This window comes from Mustela erminea, chromosome 8 (assembly GCF_009829155.1).
Source record: "Mustela erminea isolate mMusErm1 chromosome 8, mMusErm1.Pri, whole genome shotgun sequence".
NCBI classification, from domain to species: domain Eukaryota; kingdom Metazoa; phylum Chordata; class Mammalia; order Carnivora; family Mustelidae; genus Mustela; species Mustela erminea.
The window spans coordinates 94142361-94161812 of NC_045621.1; the positions used below are offsets into that span (position 1 = coordinate 94142361).

The following is a 19452-nucleotide window of genomic DNA, read 5'->3' on the forward strand; positions in this document are numbered from 1 at the left end:
ACACCTATATCAATGGAACAGAAAAGAGATCCCAGGAATAAACTCAAGCTTATATGGCCAAATAACCTACCACAAAGGAGACAATAATACACAATAGGAAAAAGACAGCCTCTTCAATAAATGGTGCTAGGCAAACAGGACAGCTACTTGAAAAAGAATAAAAATGGACAGCTTTTTTCCACCACAGGCAAAAATAAACTCAAAATAAATTAAAGACCTAAACGTGGGACCTGAAACTATAAAAATCCTAGAAGAAAACATAGGCAGTCATCTCTTTAACATCAGCCTTACCAACATTTTTCCAGAGAATTTTACTCAGACAAGGGAAACCAAAGTTAAAATAAACTACCAGGACTATACCCTTCTCCCCTGTGTATGTAGACTATACACAGCAAAGGAAACCATCAACAAAACAAAAATGCAGCCTACTGAATAGAAGAAGATATTTGCAAATGATGTATCTGATAAGAGGCTACAATTCAAAATATATAAAGAATTTATACAACCCAACACCCCCTAAAAATCTAATTAAAAGGGGCAGAAGACCTGAACAGATATTTTTCCAAAGACATACAAATTGCCAACAGATACATGAAAAGATGCTCAATATCACTAATCATCAGGAAAATGCAAATCAAAACCATAGTAAGATATCATTTCATACCTGTCAGAATGGCTAGTATCAAAAAGACAAGAAATAACAAGTGTTAGCAAGGATGTGGGAAAAAAGGAGCCCTTGGGCATTGTGGATGGTAATGTAAATGGGTGCAACTTATGGAAAACAGTACAGAGATTCCTCAAAAAATAAAAAAATAGAACTACCATATGATTCAGTAATTCCACCTCTGGGTATTGACCCAAAGAAAATGAAAATCCTAATTTTTTTTTTAAGATTTATTTATTTACTTATTTGGCAGGCAGAGATCACAAGTGGGCAGAGAAGCAGGCAGAGAGAAGGGGAAGCAGGCCCCCCACTGAGCAGAGAGTCTGATGCAGAGAGTCAATACCAGGACCCTGAGATCACGAACCAAGCTGAAGGCAGAGGCTTTAACCACTGAGCCACACAGGCGCCCCTGAAAACCCTAATTTAAAAAGATACATGCACATTTGTGTTCACTGCAGCATTATTTACAATAGCCAAGACATGGAAGCAACCTAAGTGTCCACTGATAGATAAGTGGATAAAGACAGTGTGGTATATAAACAATGGAATATTTCTCAGCCATAAAAAGAATGAAATTTTGCCATCTAGGGCAACATGGGTAGACCTAAAGGGCATTATGCTGAGTGAAATAAGTCAGACAGAGGAAGACAAATATTATATGATTTTACTTATATATATAGAATCTAAAAAAGAATAAAATATAGTCATACATACACAGAACAAAGTGGTGCTTGCCAGAGGAGAGAGGGTAAAGGATGGGCAAAACAGGTAAAGGGGATTAAGAGGTACAAATTTCCACTTATAAAATAAGTCATGGCATGGGGTGGGGGGGGGGGTGCACCTGGGTGGCTTAGCGGGTTAACTGTCTACCTGCAGCTCAGGTCATGATACCAGGATCATGGGATCTATCCCCTAGTTGGGCTATCTGCTCAGTGGGAGGTCTGCTTCTCCCCCTTTCTCTGATCTCTTTCACCCTTGCTCTCTCTCAAATAAATAAAATCTTTAAAAAAATTAAAATAATCATGGGGATATTAAGTACAGCATAGGGAATACAGATGGTAACTGCACTTAATGTGGTAAGCATTTCATAACATAAATAAAAGTTGAATCACTATATCATACACTTAATATTGTTTCATCTGTATTTTGAATTTTTAAAAATTTAAGAATTAAGTGAGTTAGTATACCTAAAATACTGACAATGCTTGGCACATAGTAGGCACCATATAAAGATTTTTAGAATCATTTTCACAGTACTTTGATTTCTTCACTGTCACTCACTTCTCAGCCAATTCTTACCCCATCACTTTACCATAAACAGTGTTTATTAAGAATACCAATAGCCTCTATGTTGCTAAATCTAACAAATATTTTTCAGTCCTCATCTTACTTGAGGTCTATACAGCAACTGACGATCAATGTTAATACTCTCTTCTTGTAATATTCTCTTTTTGGTCCAGGACTTCAATAACCACATAGCTATCCTGTCTTACCCATCTTTATCCATAGTCCAGATCTTTATTCTATGCTCCAGACCTTACAAGGCCAGTGATTACCTGGACATCTCCCTTGGGATGTCTCAAAAGCATCTTATGCGTACTACCTCAACCTGACCATGATCTTTCTCTCTGTACCCTCTCATCTTGAATATTCTATTTTTTCAGTCCCTTTTCACCTGATTGCCCCTACACCTACTTTAGATTTTAGCTGAAGAATCACTTCTTCGGGAAACCCTGAGGTGAATGCCCTCAAAGAAACTTTCATGGCATCTCTCTTCTTCTCAGCTACAATCAGAAAGACGGCCAGCTACACAAGGGCAGGGATATCTGTCTTCTCGCGACTGTATCCCAGGACCTCTATGAGGAAGCCTCCAGAGCCCTTTTATTTGCACTGGGGTCTCTCTGCACTCTTTAACGAGTATCAACTGTGCCACTTCGTGCCAGGCTAAGACATGACTAAGATAGTTAGAACTTGACAGAGTGCAATTAGTCTAGCAGGAGAGAGTAATCTAGTCACCAAATTACTTTCAATTGCGATAAAAGGCTCATGGATCACAATCTTTTTTAAAGCCTAACAAGGAGATGTGTCCCTTGAACAATCAACACTACGCACATCCTGAAACGATGCAACGGGTCCGGGTAATCAGCGTAATTGTGAGGGGTTTCCACCACTGTGTTTACAGCTCACCTATCCCTTGGGTAGTGGTACCCAATCCTACCTTAGCAAGCCAACTGCTTTTGACCCGGCACTCCTGTGACCTCAATACACAGGGAGCGGTTTGAGGAAGAGGTCTCCTGCACCCGCAGGCAGCTGCAATGCCGCTGGGGCGTGTGAAGGCAGGGAAAGTCTGAGGGAGGAAAGTCGAAGCCTTGGCTTGAGGGAATGTTTTAGTGAACAGTCTGCATTTAAAGCCAGTAGGGGTATATAAGTCTGAAGAGAACCGAGCAAAAGTCGCAACGAGAATAAGAGTGAAAAACGCCAGAGGTCCGGGTCACGCCTAATGGAATTCAGGTACCCAACTCCTCAGAACCAGTGCTGCGCCACTCCAACGAATTCCCAGGGATTCCCTGAAACGCTCAACTCTGGTAGGGGCGGGGCCAGAAGGGAGGGCGGCGCCCGGCAGCTCGCCTTACGGCGCTCAGGGAACTCAGTTCTCGCGATCTTTCCGGAGCCGACCTTCCACCGGGAGTCCGAGAGCGCGTGCTGGCTGAAGGGCCGGGAAGGCGGAGACTGTGTGGCACAGAGAAGCCCCTTTGCCTGCCCTACGGAAGCCTGCGAGGAAGGGTGGTGACCGCTGCCCCGTCCCATTGTCTCGATGCCCAGCGCCAGCGCAAGCCGCAAGAGTCAGGAGAAGCCGCGGGAGATCATGGACGCGGCGGAAGTGGGTGTCCTCCTTTCCCGGGCCTAGGAGAACAGGCCCCCAGGGCCGCATCGTCTGAGGGAGGGGGTAGGGTGAGCAGGGCCCTGCCTCCGACTCCCTATTGGCACTTGGCTGGCAGGCCCCAAGCCTGGGGCCGGGGATGCCCGGAACCCTCACTGGGCCTTTGCGCGAGCAGCGTGGCCAGACCAACACCGGATCTGATTTCTCACAGGGGCGCTTGGGAGGCCTAGCGGAACAGAAGCGTGTCCGGGGTGGGGTGGACTCGGAGCGCCCACTGTCCCGGAAGTAGGAGCGTCCGGATCACAGTGGGTTAGGCACGTCCTTCATGTAATCCGCCCCTACTCCTCGCCCCGTAAAATTTTAGTGTCCACTAATAATCGATTTTTTTCCTCAGCTCTCGTGTTCCTAATGTTTTTGCAAGTAATGCCAGTAAAACGATCTGCCAGTATGTTTAATGACCATTTGCTATGTGGCAGCTTTCTAGAGCGCTTGCCATTTTTATTTACTTTGTCCCTTCTAGGGACCCGGTGAGGTAGGTAGGGAAGTTTGCAAAGCAAGTATTTGAGATAAAGTGATTCAAGATCATGTGGGTAATTCATAATACCCAGTGGTCCTACAGTGCTTTTCAGAAATGAAAGTTTAAAAGTCGTCCTACAGCTTAGTGTGCTGTAGGATAACCAGGTCCTAATCCCTTCCCAGCTCCTAATTTTTCTGTTGAGGAGCTATGAATGTATGATAAGCTACATAAGGAATGGGTCATCTTAATAATATCAGATGGAACAAAAGCTGAAATATGAACAGTACTGATAAGTGATCTCTGTATTCACACTCTGTAACATCTACTTATGCTGTGACTGTCTATTAGGGCTGGGTTATTTTTGTCTTTAGTGTATTTTTTTTTTTAATTTGAAAAAAAAAATTATTCAGTACTCACCTTAACATGTTTGGTTTGTTTTGATATAAACACAAACTCCAGTGTCTGCCAGATCTAAAGGAGAGTAATCCAGCAGATAGCTATAGAGTGACAGAAACTAATTGCTTCCTGTATGTCTTAAAATACCTTATAAAAGCTAAGGAAATTATTTTTGCTTATTCTTGATCTAATTATATAAACTATGCTCCCTTGCAGATAGCATAGGTCTAGATAATAAGGTAGAGATCGTGGTGGAATTATGTCATTTTCTTGCTAGAAGGATCTTAAGATAACATTTTAAAAGTGTAGTGAGATTAAAATAAAAGGCCACTTATCTCTTCTGTAAGTATAGTATAGTCTATAAACTATATACTTTATAGTTTATAAAGTATATAAACTATACTTTATAGTCTGTACCATAGATACCCTGTTCCTGCTCTTTAAAATGTAATAAGAAATTAGATAGTGTCCATTTTTAACCCCTTGCAACCCTGTATGCTGAAGGTAGTTTTAGAAACAGGAAGCTGGTGAATATTTTTGCCATTTTACAAAGTTGTAGTGGTTTATATTCAACATCTCAATTTCTAAAAACTGAGGACATCTGGTGCTCAGAAAGCTTACCCAAAAATGTTGGTTCTCTTTGAACATCTCTTCCTGTAGGAAGTTAATAAAACTGTTACTTCATCCTACTCCCTTCACAGAGGAAATTTATATCCCTGCTTTGAAGTCATTTAATGTTCGTTTTGAAGAAGGTAGTTAAGATGTGTTGTTTATGTGTGAAAATTTTATCTTTGAGTGCTGTTGTGTATGATATATCCATCCAGGACTCGTGATCTTCAGTACAAATTAAAAGAAACTTTTTCTGCATATGGGTAAATGATACGGCAGATTTCCACACTTTAAAACTACTAATTCCCTAAATTAATAAAACAGTCCTGAAGGTTAAAATGAATTCATTTTTATATTCTGTTATTTGTATGTATGTGTATACTGTGCTATTCGTGTCTAAATAAAAAGTCATAATCCAAAACCATTTTTTGTAGGATTATGCTAAAGAAAGATATGGAATATCTTCAATGATACAATCACAAGAAAAACCAGGTCAGTAGCTATTTGATAATTAAGCCTCTTTCCCCGCCCCCCCTCCTAATTCCAGGAAAGCTCTTCATGAAGTTAAGTAAGTTTGGCATAACTCTGAAAAGGTTAAATGATAACCTGCATAATCATTTTCAGTCTAGGGTTACTACTCTAGAAAGGGAAGAAAAATACAGTAAAAGTTTACTTTAAGTGGTAGATTGTATTAAAAGGGTAAGGTACAAAATTTAACTAAAATTTAGCTCTAGCCTAGGAGATAAAGAAGAATGGTTAATATTAACTCCTTCATTATATGCAGCCTTTTTGCATATTTTACGGAGCGACCTCCTTTCCTTTTTCCCCTTCACTTTATTATATTTCCTTGAAATTGACTTGTCACATGCTGTTTCTCTCAGACCTGTAGGTTTTCTGTTTCTATTTAGTTCCTCCTTTTGTTTGTATTTTTATATATTTTGTGTGGAATTTCAGCAGACTTATCTTACCCTCAACTATTTAACAATCACTTTTCTTTTGGTAGACACCCCAGATCATTCAAACGTTGGTACAACTGCAAACCTTTAAGTTCTGGCCCATTGGAAGTACTAAGTACTTCTTTCTCCTCTTCTCTTCTCTCTCTCTCTCTCTCTCTCTCTCTTTCTCTTTCTTTCTTTCTTTATGTACTTCTGATTTAGAAGCCTGCCTATGAATTTTATATTTCGGAAGTAAGCCTCCAGGTCAGTTCAATTGTAATTTGGGATTCGATTTATTCCACTGCCAGAAAATAACTTTTACTTCTCAACTTTCTTGGGAAAATGTACAATATAAGACATGGTTTGCTAAGAATAAACAGTTTCCAAAAGCAAAGATGGTGGAGTAAAATAATTTAGTATAAAATGGAATACAAACAGTATAGAAGATGACATTCCCCTGCCAGGACAAGCAGGAGGGGTGATTAGAGACTTTTTTTCAGCGTCAACATCTTCCCGAATTGGACTTCCTTGGACTATAACAAGGAAGCTCACTGGAGCTTCAGTCTTTTACATGAGCCCCAATCACCTATTATGGTACAGCTCCCATTTGGCTGGCAAAGCCACACTACTGTCTTCCACTTAAAATTTCTTCTCATGGGGTGGGCCAGAGCAGGGGAGGGGTGGTAATAAATTGTGTGTGTCTCCTGGTTACAGTACTATAACAGGAAAATTCTGCCTTTGGTTTATCTCTGCTAAAATCCTAATACTTGGTTCAACATGCAGTTTCCTTTGCATGTGCTTCCATTTCTCCAAATCCCTTTGTTCTAATGCTAGTAACTTAAAAGTGTGGAAGAGGCGGCAGATTTTCAAACTGAAATCCTGTTGCCTCTGATCATTTTCTCAGCCAGTCATACTGGTGAGAGTGTAACATGTGTCTTAAGTATTTGTGGATATGCTGAATGTTGAGAACCGCTGTGCTAATTAGTTGGAATGCTACAGAAAAGAAGGAATGGTACTCTTCGTTTTCAAAAGTAGTATTAAGGGGCATCTGTGTGGCTCAGTCATTTAAGCATCTGTCTTGGGCTCAAGTCATGATCTCCGGGTCCTGAGATCCGGAGGGATCTGAGGGAGGCCCGAGCCCCATACCCCATACCTCATCAGGCTCTCTGCTCAGTGGGGAGTCTGCTTCTCCTTCTTCCTCTTCCTCTCCCTCTGTGATCTCTCTCATTCTCTCTCAAATAAATAAGTAAAATCTTTTTTTAAAAAGTACTTTAAAAATTATTCTAATTATGCCTCTTATTTATAAACTCATTCTTTTAGATTTATGTTACTCTTGTTTCTTTTGGTTTTGAGTTTTGACTGATTAGTAAGTCATTTGCTTTTTCAGTCTTGACATCTTCAGATTTGTGTTTTAAAATTTTATGCTGCTTTGTCTGTCTTTTCTCTTTCACACTTTCTTTTGACTGAGTTTACACAATAGATTTGGAAGTTGGCTTAATTTATAAAGTCTTCTGGCAGTGTTCTGCAGAAATTTTCCCGTGATACCTCATGGCTTAGAAATTCCTCGTTCTTTCTCTTTGTTTCTGGCAATGAGAACCACGGTGTTCTATAAATCAAATACTCTCTAAGCTGCATCTTTGCTTCTAGAGAGAAGCTATAAATACATTTAGCAAAGTACGTAAACTAGATTGATAATTTGATTTCATTATAATGTCTTCCCAAAGGTATTTTTCGTAATATAGTAATTAGGTTTTGCTGCATGATATATTGACAAATTTGGTTATAATTAGGCAATGTAACTCTTGAGAATAGATATCTTTTATTACTCTTGATGTTTTGATGTCATGTCTGTTACTGTTTTTAATTAATACTTAAATATTTCTTTGATATTCATTATTGCCTATTTAAAATTAAATGATTTCTGGATCACGATTGCCTTGTACCACTATCTGGACATAGTAGTTATTTTGTCATAGTTTTCCTGTTTCTGTAAATTTTGTCAGTTTTCCTGTTCCTGGGATTTCTGGATAAATACAGTATTTTGTTATTAGCATTGGGGGCTCACAGCCAAAAAGAGAATTTATTGGCTCACATAATTATAGGAAACAAAGTTGAGATAGCATGCAGCATAATTGAATCTAGAGGCTCAAGCAGCATCTACACTTCCTCTTTACTTTTTGGCTCTGTCTCCTTGAGGTTGTTGGCTTATTCTCTTGTCCTGCCATCTCTGGTACTGGGAAAGATAGTGGCTGCAGCCCAGGCCTATACCAGCTCAGCTCAGAAACCCCAGGGAAGAGAGCTTCATTCCCATGTCTCTATACTAAGTCCCACAGAAGGACTTTGATTAGTTCATTTTGAGAAACATGCCTTCCCTGGATCATTCTCTATGTCCTGGTACCATGACTATCCAGGCCTGGCAGAAAATCCTCCCGTGTATGATTGACTTACATACTATGGCAGACAAGGGAAAATATCATGTCCATTTAGGCAAAGGCAGGTGAAGACAGTCTGTATTTGGCCCTATAAGTCATTGAAGTATTCAAGAGATTGCATTTTGAAACTATCTCTTTGACTCCAGTGTAGCCTGAGTTAGGGGGTCAGGGAATGCCAATTATAAGGTTGTTACTGTGTTTTAGGTAAACCAAACGGTACTTTGGTTTGAGATGGTAGCAATGAAGATGAAATAATTGGATAGATTTTAGAGACGTACATAGTACAATTCATAAAGCTTGAAGCAAATTACATATGGAGAATGGTAGAAAAGGTGTTGGGTGCCTGGGTGGCTCAGTGGGTTAAGCCTCTGCCTTCAGCTCAGGTCATGATCTCAGGGTCCTGGGATCAAGCCCGCATCGGGCTCTCTGCCCCGCAGGGAGCCTGCTTCATCCTCTCTCTCTCTCTCTCTCTCTCTCTCTCTCTCTGCCTGCCTCTCTGCCTACTTGTGATTTCTGTCAAATAAATAAATAAAATATTTAAAAAAAAAAAAAAGAAAAGGTGAAGGTGTTGTTGGAGATTGAAAATTACTTAAGATAATACCAAGTACTGGGTGCCTGGGTGGCTCAGTGGGTTGGGCCCCTGCCTTCGGCTCGGGTTAGGTCATGATCTCAGAGTCCTGGGATCGAGGCCTGCGTCGGGCTTTCTGCTCAGCAGGGAGCCTGCTTCCTCCTCTCTCTCTGCCTGCCTCTCTGCCTGCTTGTGGTCTTTCTCTGTCAAATAAATAAATAAAATCTTAAAAAAAAAAAAAAGATAATACCAAGTACTTATGCTAGCTGCTAAACCAAAATAGTTACAACTTTGTAAATTCTGAATGCAAAATTGTTTTATTTATTTGCTGCAGATCGAGTTTTGGTTCGGGTTAGTGACTTGACAGTACACAAAGCTGATGAAGTTGTTTGGGTGCGTGCAAGGGTTCATACAAGTAGAGCTAAAGGTAAGATTGATTTCAAGTCCTTTTGGTAAGGACTCTGAATTTTTTGTTTTGCAAATTCCTCGTAGACCAAAATAAATCTTTAAAAACAAAACATAAACATCTGTTTTCTTTTTTTAAATCACTGTGAAGCAGTAATCCATGTGTAGGTTCTTACAAGACATCCTTGGGATGTCTTGATGCCTCAGTTGGTTAAACACTGACTCTTAATCTCAGCCTTAGTCTTGATCTCCAGGTTGTGAGTTCAAGCCCCGTGTTGGGCTCACCTGTGGGCGTAGACCCTACTTTAAAAAAAAAGATTAATAAATGACATCCTTAAAAATAAGTTGACCTTAAAGACTCAGATTAAATCTAAGACTTGAAGGTACTTTTCTAGCATCACTCAAAAGTTTAAAGTTTTGTTTTTTGTGTTTTTTTGGGTGGAAGTTGGGTGAGAGGGGGAGAGAGAGAGAATCCCAAGCGGGCTCCACACTGAGTGCAGAGCCCAACACAGGCTTTTCTCTCACAACCCAGAGATGAAGACTAAAGCTGAAATAAAATATAGGACACTTAACCAACCGAACCACCCAAGTACCCCAAAAGTTTAAATTTTTTTAAGTAAAGAATATGTTTGAGAAGCTTTTCATATGTTAACATTCTTATGTTTGTAATATTTAGATAGCAAGATAGGCAACAAAGAAATAAGGCTAAGTTTAGGCTGTCCAATACAGTGACCACTGGCTACATATAACTATTTAAATTTAAATTTAAGTTCAAGTCACTAGCTGTAATTTGAATCATAATAGCCACAATGGCTAATGGCTCCCAAATACAGCACAAATACAGAATATTTTTGTCACTAGAAAGTTCTGTCACTACTAAGAATTTAGCCTTAACAACAAAGAAGAAAGATTAGGGTTGTTTAGATAGGCCTGTTCCTCACATAAAATTGCCCTAGCCTAGTGTTCAAAATTGTCTAAAAATATTGACACTTAACATTAGTTTATAATGTTTATGCTTTTTCACACACTTTTTCACATTTGATCATTACTACAAATTTGTGAAGTAGATAGAACAGGCTTTGTTATTCCACTTTGTAAATGAATATACTGATGCGTCAAATAATAAAGCTACTCACCCAAGAACTCATAGTAATTGGTAGAATATGAACAGAAGGTGGTAGTTTTCTAAGAGACTTAGTCTCCCAAGCAGAGCTTATTACTTCTATGCTATCTAATTCATTCTATGTTACATTTCTTGTTTTGAAATGTTTATTATAGAATTAATATACATTATTTTATAAATGTATCTCATGTACATATGCATATATCTTACTTTCAGGATTACTACAATTAAAAGTTTGTCTGCTCTTCCAATATACTCCCCTCAAATAGCTGAGTACTGTTGGACTTTGAGAAAACTGGTGTTGTTTTTTTGTTTTCTGTTTTTTTTTCCCAAAAATGTTGATTTATGTTTCTGAAAGTTTGGGCCATTTATTCTACCAAAAGATAATCATATTGTATTTTAAGCCTTCATTTTGTTTTCTTTTTCCCATTAGACTGGAAGCCTTTGTATGTTTCTTAAATATAGTGACTTAGCAAATGAAAAGATACCATGCATATTACATTTACACCTGAACCAAGAATATTTCTGTTTGCTTGCATCCCCTAGATGGACCAATTTGAGAATCAATAAGGATAACTGCAGTGAATTGAACCTCATCAGCTATTTTTAAATCCATAAATTTATAATGATGCTAAGACAGGCAGAAAACCTGGTTGGTCACCAGTGAAACAAGCTTATTATTTTGAAAACTGGTAAATAAAGAAAAAGTAAATAAAAAGAAATTCATACAATTTCTGTATGAATTGTATATCACTGGCTAACCAAATGGTAGTTAGGGGGAAGTTGCTGGAATAGTATTCCAGCTAATAAAATGGGAAAAAAACATGTTAGAACTTCATCATTTTGCCCCTAGTAAATTACCCAGGAATTCATCACCAGTGACTGCTAATAACACATTGGCCAACCATAAATATTTTATATCTATTCATGAAAGAACTCAGCACCACCAATGCACTAGTCTTGCCCAAAAAATTGTACCTGAATCTCATGCAGCATTTAGATCTAACAACCAACTTAAAGGAAAAACACAGGACAAAGGAATATGTTAAGTAGCAGTGAGGATGCAATCAGCAAAATCTAGACTATAGGAAACTACTAGGCAAAAATGACCTCATCTCTTAGACAAATAAATTGAAAAGGAAGGGATGTTCTTAAGAACTTTATCTCTCAATGGTCACTTGTTTGAATCAGAAGCTAAATATATAGTTAAATGAAGGAAGGAAAGATACTTGAGACTCTCAGAAATTTGAACATTGGCTGGATGTTTGATGTTAAAAAATTTATCTTTTGAAATTGAGATCATAGTACTGTGGTAATGTTATTTTTAAAAAGATCTTATCTCTTAGGTATCCATACAAATTATGTATCAATGAAATAATGTTGAAATTTGCTTCACAGTAATACAGGAATCGAGGGATATGAGGATTGGGATAAAGCTGAAACTAGAGTAGCCATGAGTTGATAATTATTGAAGTACATGGGGATTACAGGTAGATATTGTTATCATTTACAAATAACGATCTTTTTTTTTGTCCTTTTCTTTCAAATGTTTATCTTATTTTTTGTTTCTCTTTGCAATGATTAGTAGATTCTCCAGTACTACGGGGATTCCCTCAATGAAGAATTTTTCAAACAGCAGAGATTTAAACTCCTGATGAGTTATTTCATGACTTTGGATGTTCTGCATAAAATGTCATTAGAAAACAATGCCAGAGTTTAAAGACTAGATTAAAAGAAGTTTTCTTCTAGTCCAAATTTTCTGTTATCAGAAATAGATGTTAAATTTTACTAGACTTTTTTCATCAGTTTTTTTCCCTTGAGATTTAATTGTGTTGAGTGTATTTATATAGAGCTTCATATACTATTCTCTCTGCTTTTGTGTTTTTTGAAATTTTCCATATAATAAAAAATTAAAATGTAGTTGATCCTCTCTATTCATGTATTGTGTATTTGCAAATAGTCTTGCTTGCTAAAATGTAGTTGTAACCCCAAAATCAATACCTGTAGCACTTTTCACTGTCATTCACAGAAATGCCAGACATAGACATGTGCAGAGAGACCAAAAACTTGAGTTTGCCCAATGCATATGTTCCCAACTGAGGTCAAACAGTGACGCTCTACCTTCTTGTATCAGCTGTCATGAACAAATGTTCTTTTACAATCTATTTAATGCCAGATTCTTCATAGTTTTATACTTTTTGTTGGTGATATGGCTGTTTACATTAGGCACCAAGGGTAATGTTAAAGTACTTTCCAGTGTTCCTAAGTGCAGCAGGAAGGCTTATGCCTTGCAGAGAAAGTACATGTATTAGATAAGCTTCATTCAAGCATGAGTTACAGTACTGTTGGCCGTTGAGTTCAATGTTAATGAATCAACAATATATATTAAGCAGTGTGACTTCAAACAGAAATATCCACAAAACAAGGTTATGTATTGATGGACTGGTGAAAATATTGTGACCAAAGGCTCACAGGAACCTAACCTTGTATTTCCCTTAGGAGCAATGGCTTGATGTTTGCAAATTGTTCCTGCTGACTTTATAGAACGTAACCATCACAAATAACAAATCAACTCTTTGTAATTGTAATGATTTATAGTAGTTGGATTTCTTAATATTGAACCATTTTTGGATTCTTGGAATAAACAATTTGGCAAAGGTGTGGGTAGTATTCTTTTAGTATAGTACGAGGTTAGTTTTCAGTGTTTTTTCCCTTGGAATTTTACATTAATCTGCTTTTCGTCATTTTTTATTGGAAAAATCTTACTATTTTGTTTTTAAGTGTGTATATATATGTGTGTATCTGTGTTTAAGCTGTAAGTTACCCAAGTCATACATTAATATCTTCACATAAACTTTTTGGAAAATACAGAAGTGATACTCCTTTTTTTCTTCTCTACCCCCTATCCTCTGCCTCAGCCTTTCTGTTAATTCTTAATAATTTGCTCAATGTCTCTAAAAATCTTTCTTTTTAATGCTCATCTGCACATATTCATATATAAAAAGGTTTTTTGTTTTGTTCATGTGACTTTTAACTTGTCTTATTTTGTGTAATTGATCTATTTTATTTGTTATTTTGCAACTTTCTAAATTTTCAGTTAACGCTGTTTCTTGGAGATCTTTCCGTAATTCTAGTTACAGTTCTACATAAGGCAGTATTGCTCCAAGGTAGATCACTAGAAGTGAAACTGTTGGGTTGAAGGGCATATGTATGCATATTTAAAATTTCTTATTCCAGATTATCCTCCAAAAAAACTGCTCAGTTAATACTCCCAAAAGTATGTGACAGTGCCACTTTCCCTATGTTGTTACCAATAATGATCATCAACATTTCTTATTTCTGCCAGAGTAGATTATCTAGGGGCGCCTGTGTGGCTGCCTTGGGCTCAGGTCATGATCCTGGGGTCCTGGTGTCGAGTTCGGAATCAGGCTCTCTGCTTTGCGGGAAGCCAGCTTCTCGCTCTGTCTGCCACTCCCCCTGCTTCTGCCCACTTGCTTGCTTTCTCTCAAATAAATAAGATCTTTAAAAAAAAATAGATGATCTAAAGAACATATTCTTAATGGTAGTATTTCATACATTTTTAAACATTAAATCAGATTTCTTACTAGGTTTATGGATCCTGTCCCTCAAATCAGGTGGTTTATACAGGAGCAAGGAGAAATTTATAACTCTTGGTGATACACTGAAAATTCATTTATTTAGACTGTGAAAGCTTATGAGCTTAACCCTGCATATTGAAAGAATAATTGAAATATCTATGGCCCCTTTCAAATTTTATGTATACTACATTGAAGTCATTGACACAAAATACCTCTCCTTCAATACCATCCTTTCTGAAATCTTACTTGTTCTTCCAAAATAGCTAGTTTATTTTGGTTATCAGATAGTTTAGAACCTAAATTTATGTACATACAAGAATATTTCAGGGGAAATAACAAACGGAAAGTAACTTTAAAACATTTAAGTCTTTGCCGTTCTGTTCAGTAATGAATTAACATTAATGATGAGGAAAAATGTTAATGTTGGGTATTAGGAAGTTAAGATACATTATCTAAATAATGAATTCAGGAACTTGGCAAGCTAAAAGACAGTAGGAAGAGATGAAAACATAAGATTGCCTCACATCTTGGATAATGTAGTTCTCCCACAAAAGTCTGCTTTATTACTGAGCTATCACCATAATGAAGATGGGGGTAAGCTTTTTTGTCCTGACTGTGATCATGTTCTTCAGCTTAGAAATAAAGAATGCACCAGGTGCTATAAAAGTTATCAAACTTTACGTTTTTCTGAAACAGAACTCTTGTGTAAACTTAAAAAAATAAACTACCTCTTCTAAAAACTTGAGAATCAAAATGCAAGACAAATTCTTAATTCTTAAGGAGCCAAATTTAAAATACCTAAAAATAGCAAATTCATTCAGCTATTTTGAACATTGACTTTATCTTCCTTTCTATAAACTGTCTCCTGGTTGGCAGGTTCCAAGAAGAAAGATGAGTAATATTTAGCAGTTGATTAGTCTGTCTTTTAAAATTCCAGTACTAACTTACACAAAAAGGACTTTTTTGCTAAAGTCAGAAATTACATATTTACTTATTAGAATAAAAGGTAATGTGTGGATATAGTAAAAATTAAAATTCTAAAGGTTCAAAAAAGATACAAAAGGAAAGGGCACCTGGGTGGCTCAGTCAATTAAGCGTTTGCCTTCTGCTCAGGTGGTGGTTCCAGGGTCCTGGGATTGAGTCCCACATCGGGCTCCCTGCTCAGCCTAGAGTTTGCTTCTTCCTCTGCCACTCCCCCTGCTCATACTTGCTTTCTCACTCTTTCTCTTTCTCTCACATAGGTAAATTTTATAATCTTTAAAAAAAAAAAAAAAAAAAGATACAAAAGGAAAAACCGGAAGTCTCACAATTCTAGCTTCTCCATCTCATCTCACTCTCTTCCCCCCCAAAATAATCACTGTTGTTTCTTGTGTATCCTTCCAGGGAGAAAAAATGGATTTACAAGCATGAGTATATTCTTTGTTTTTTAAATCTACATAAAAGCGATGGCAGTTTGCATGCTGCTCCCTGTTATCACTCACCAGTGTCTATGAGATAGTGCCTGCAAAACGTGGAACAAAGCAGGTCATGCAGTGCTGTGTATCACCAAACAGAACCAAGGAAGGAACAACTTTGTTTGCTAACAGCCAAGAACTTGGTATCAAAAGAACTTGATAGAAGTCAGAGTGGACAGGTCTACTTACCAGGAAACCAGTACTGGATTTTTGTGGGATTTTTAAGTCTTTTAAAAATCTTTTTGAGTGGACCGTCAAAGCTCTAGTATTTGAAGTGCTTTGAACACCAGAAACCTGGGAACCATAACATTGAAGTCACATGTAGATCATTGCACTAATAAAGACTGCTTAAATAAATAATAATAGAGCTTGAGTGCTTTTATATGAATAATATTGCTGTGAACATCTTTGTCACTGTGACTCTTTCCATACTCCATTTCCTTAACATATTTTTTTTTAAAGATTTTATTTAAGACAGCATGAACGGGGGAGTGGGAGGGGCAGAAGGAGCAGGAGAAGCAGACTCCCCGCTGAGCTGCAAGCCAGACCCCCAGGATCATGACCTGAGCTGAAGGCAATCTCTTAACCAGCTGAGCCACCCAGGTGCCCCCTTAACATACTTTGTAAGAAATACACTTCTTGAAACAGAGAACGATTTTAAGCTTTTAATGCTTATTGCCAAGTGATTCTCCGAAAGAAAATGCAAGTTTACCTTGCCATCAGCAACTTATGGAGGAACAGTTTTCACTTAATTCTCCCAAGCATTAAATAACATTATATATTTTTTAAATCTCTGCTAATTTGAGAGGTAAAGTATGTGTCATCATTGTTTGCTTCAACTTGCATTACCTTCATTTTTTCCCTTATATTTACCTACTCAGGCTTTCTCTTTTTCTTTCAAATGGTTTGTTATAGTTTATTGCCTATTTACCTGTTGGAATCTCAATGTCCTTTACTAATAAATCTTTATGATCTCTATATGTTAAAGATGTTAACTCATATATGTTGTAAGTCATTTAGCAAATGGTTTTTCCCAGTGTTTCAGTTTTTTGTGTGAGGCAAACGTGATAACCACTACACTATGGAAACTTTCAGTTTTTTGTGTGTAGATATTCTGTAACTTTTATACTTAGAAAGGTCTCCCCTTCTCTTTTGTACAGTTTAATATTCAATTTCATTTATCACTCAGTTTTTTTACTTGTTGGGTTTTTTTTTTAATTTCCTGAATTCTATCTAGAATTAGAATTTCTTTTCTCTTATAAGGTCTATTTTGAGTTTATTTTTCTGTTGCACTGATTTGGGTGTTTTTGTGCTGAAACATTCTTTCTTGTAGGTTTATATAATACCTCATGGTGCTGGTTTTACTACTTAATCCCCTCCCTTCCATCTGTTTCCTTTTTCAAAAAAGGTCTAAAATTTAGAATTACATACAATAAGCACATTAAACATTGAAAGAGAACAGTGAACAATCTTTACTCCACCCATTACCAACGATTTCTTTATTTGTTTTACCTAGCAGTGAGGTCGAATCTTTGAGAGCATATTTTCTTCTGTATTTAGCCTCCTACAACACCCTCAGGTTCTACATACTATTTGTGTTAAATCTTGAAGATGGCCAAGATTTCCTTTCAGCCCTTATATTTCTTCTATATCTACCTCCCCAATTCTCTTAAAAAGTATTTTTTCTGATTAGAAAAATAGTACATGCTTATTGTAGGAAGTTCAAGGGAAAAAACCCAAAAATACAAAGAACAGCATGATTTCCTATAATTTCACATCTGTTAGTGGCCACATTGTGGTGGTTTTTACCTAGACAATCAAATTCACCTTTTGGTTTTTGTTTTTCTCTACACAGTCAATTTTAATATACTTAGACAAAATTGGGATTATGCTTTATATGGCTTTATCACTTTCTTTACAAAATAGTCTATCATGATTATCTATCAAATATTTACTTTGTGTTCCCAGCACCTGGCATGATTGTTGCACACTGTAATCCAAATTTGAAATTGGAGTGGTAATCAAATAAAGAGGCAGTGGCAGTGGTGCTATTAATAATAATTAACATTAATTAATGATATTAATTGGGTGTGTCACAACTCTAAATATATTACCTGTATAATCCTCAAGATTATAGGGGAAAATAAAACATGAAAAGCGTACTATTACTTTCTCCATTTTGCAGACGAAGAACTAAGGCATAAAGTAGTTCAGTAATTTTCTCTCAGGCCCCTTCCTAGGAAGTGACAGGATAGGATCCTAGGTCTTTTGATTTCAAAGCTTTTACTCTTTACCAACCCTTACACAAAGTATTACCCCCTAGTGCTGACCAAGAGACATTTTCATGTGCTGTTTGTGTTAAGTCCTGTAGAGCTCCATTCTCTTAAGGTCTTTCCTATAGCATTGGAGTTCATCACAGCATGGCTTTGTAGTGTGGCTAGGTCATTGCTGCCTATCTGCACTAGTAGAACAGCTAATATACTTACTAAATCACATTCTCTTCCATTTCACAAAAACATTCTGTTAAAAGTTTATCAAACATTCTCTGGTTTTAGTAGTTCCGAGGATAATGTCATTTTGATCCACCTGCAGATTTCTCCACAGTAACAGTCTTTATCCATTCAGTATCTTTAAATCCCCTTGAATGTGTTTAGAAAGTGTAACTTTCTTTTTTAAGATTTTACTTTATGACTGAATCATACTTCAAAGGAAAGGGAAAATAAGTGTATATTTGGTGCTTAAAAATATGTCAGTCATATATTACTCTGAAATCCATAGATTGTATTTCTGTTGGCACTTTGTTTACAACCTTTTTTCTTTTTTTTTTTTAGACTCATGATTGTGGTCTGATTTGTGTTTCAAAATACTGTATGTTGAAAGTAATGATTATAAATCTGCTTGCATTTTGTGGGGGGGTTGCAAGGATTTTAAAAACTGAAATCTTCTTTTGATGTTCTATAAAACAGTCTGATAAGAAAAGTGGTCTTGTAAAGATTTAACTCATTTTATGAGGAAGTAATTTCCCAAAACTTGATCAGAGACTTAAGAAGAGTCTGCTTTAGAGGAAAAGGATGTCACAAGGATAAATCGTCACTGAATATTATGAATAATATTTTTTGATATTTTGATATTTTTAGTAGTTCCCTATTAAGAATAGGGAATGGCAGTTCCTTATGAAAAGAAGGGAGACCCACAATATGTAAAAATAAAACTGATTGTAGAGGATAAGTGGAATGATCTTTTATATGCAAAGTAAGTTATTTGGAGAAGGATCTGGGTGGCTCAGTTGGTTAAACATCTGCCTTTGGCTCAGGCCATGATCCTAGGCTACAGAGTTAGAGCCTTGCTTTGAGCCCTGTGTTGGGCTCCCTGCTCAGCGTGGAGCCTGCTTCTCCCTCTCCCTCTGCAGCTTTCCCAGCCTGTGCTCTCTTGCGGTCTCGCTCTCTCTCACTCTCAAATAAAATCCTAAAAAAAAAAAAAAAAAAAAAAAAATTTAAAGAGGAAAATGTGGAACTCTTAGAAAAAGGACAAGGAAGATGATAAGGGAAAACAGAGGAAAATAGAACATGGATGAAATTAACCTTTCTAGGTGCTCTTTAAAATATACTTTGGTGAGAAGTAAAATGGACCACCTGCACAGAATGCTTGTGTTCTCAGTACTAAGCACTTTATTAGCACTTCTGTGGCTTCATCATTGAAGATCCCATAGTGGTTAGCACAGTGCCTTTGCCTGTGTACACTTGATATTGAATGAATGTTTAAAGTGATCTGAAGTTACTTGAAATTGTTTAATCAATGCAATGACAAAATAATTTTCTGATTTATAATATTTTTTTGAAATTGGTGATTTGCCTGTGTTCTCATAACAT

At 37.0% G+C, this 19452-nt stretch overlaps 1 protein-coding gene across 1 annotated transcript in view; it reads left to right on the forward strand.

Annotated features, from left to right (window-relative positions):
• The first annotated feature begins 3304 nt into the window (after positions 1–3304).
• The window catches only part of DARS1 (aspartyl-tRNA synthetase 1), a 62785-nt gene continuing 46637 nt past the window's right edge, over positions 3305–19452 (forward strand). The window contains exons 1-3 of the mRNA XM_032353823.1: positions 3305–3545; positions 5502–5559; positions 9337–9429. Of these exons, the coding sequence (XP_032209714.1) occupies positions 3480–3545; positions 5502–5559; positions 9337–9429 (217 nt within the window). The 5' untranslated portion in view covers positions 3305–3479. The remainder of the gene's footprint in view (positions 3546–5501; positions 5560–9336; positions 9430–19452) is intronic.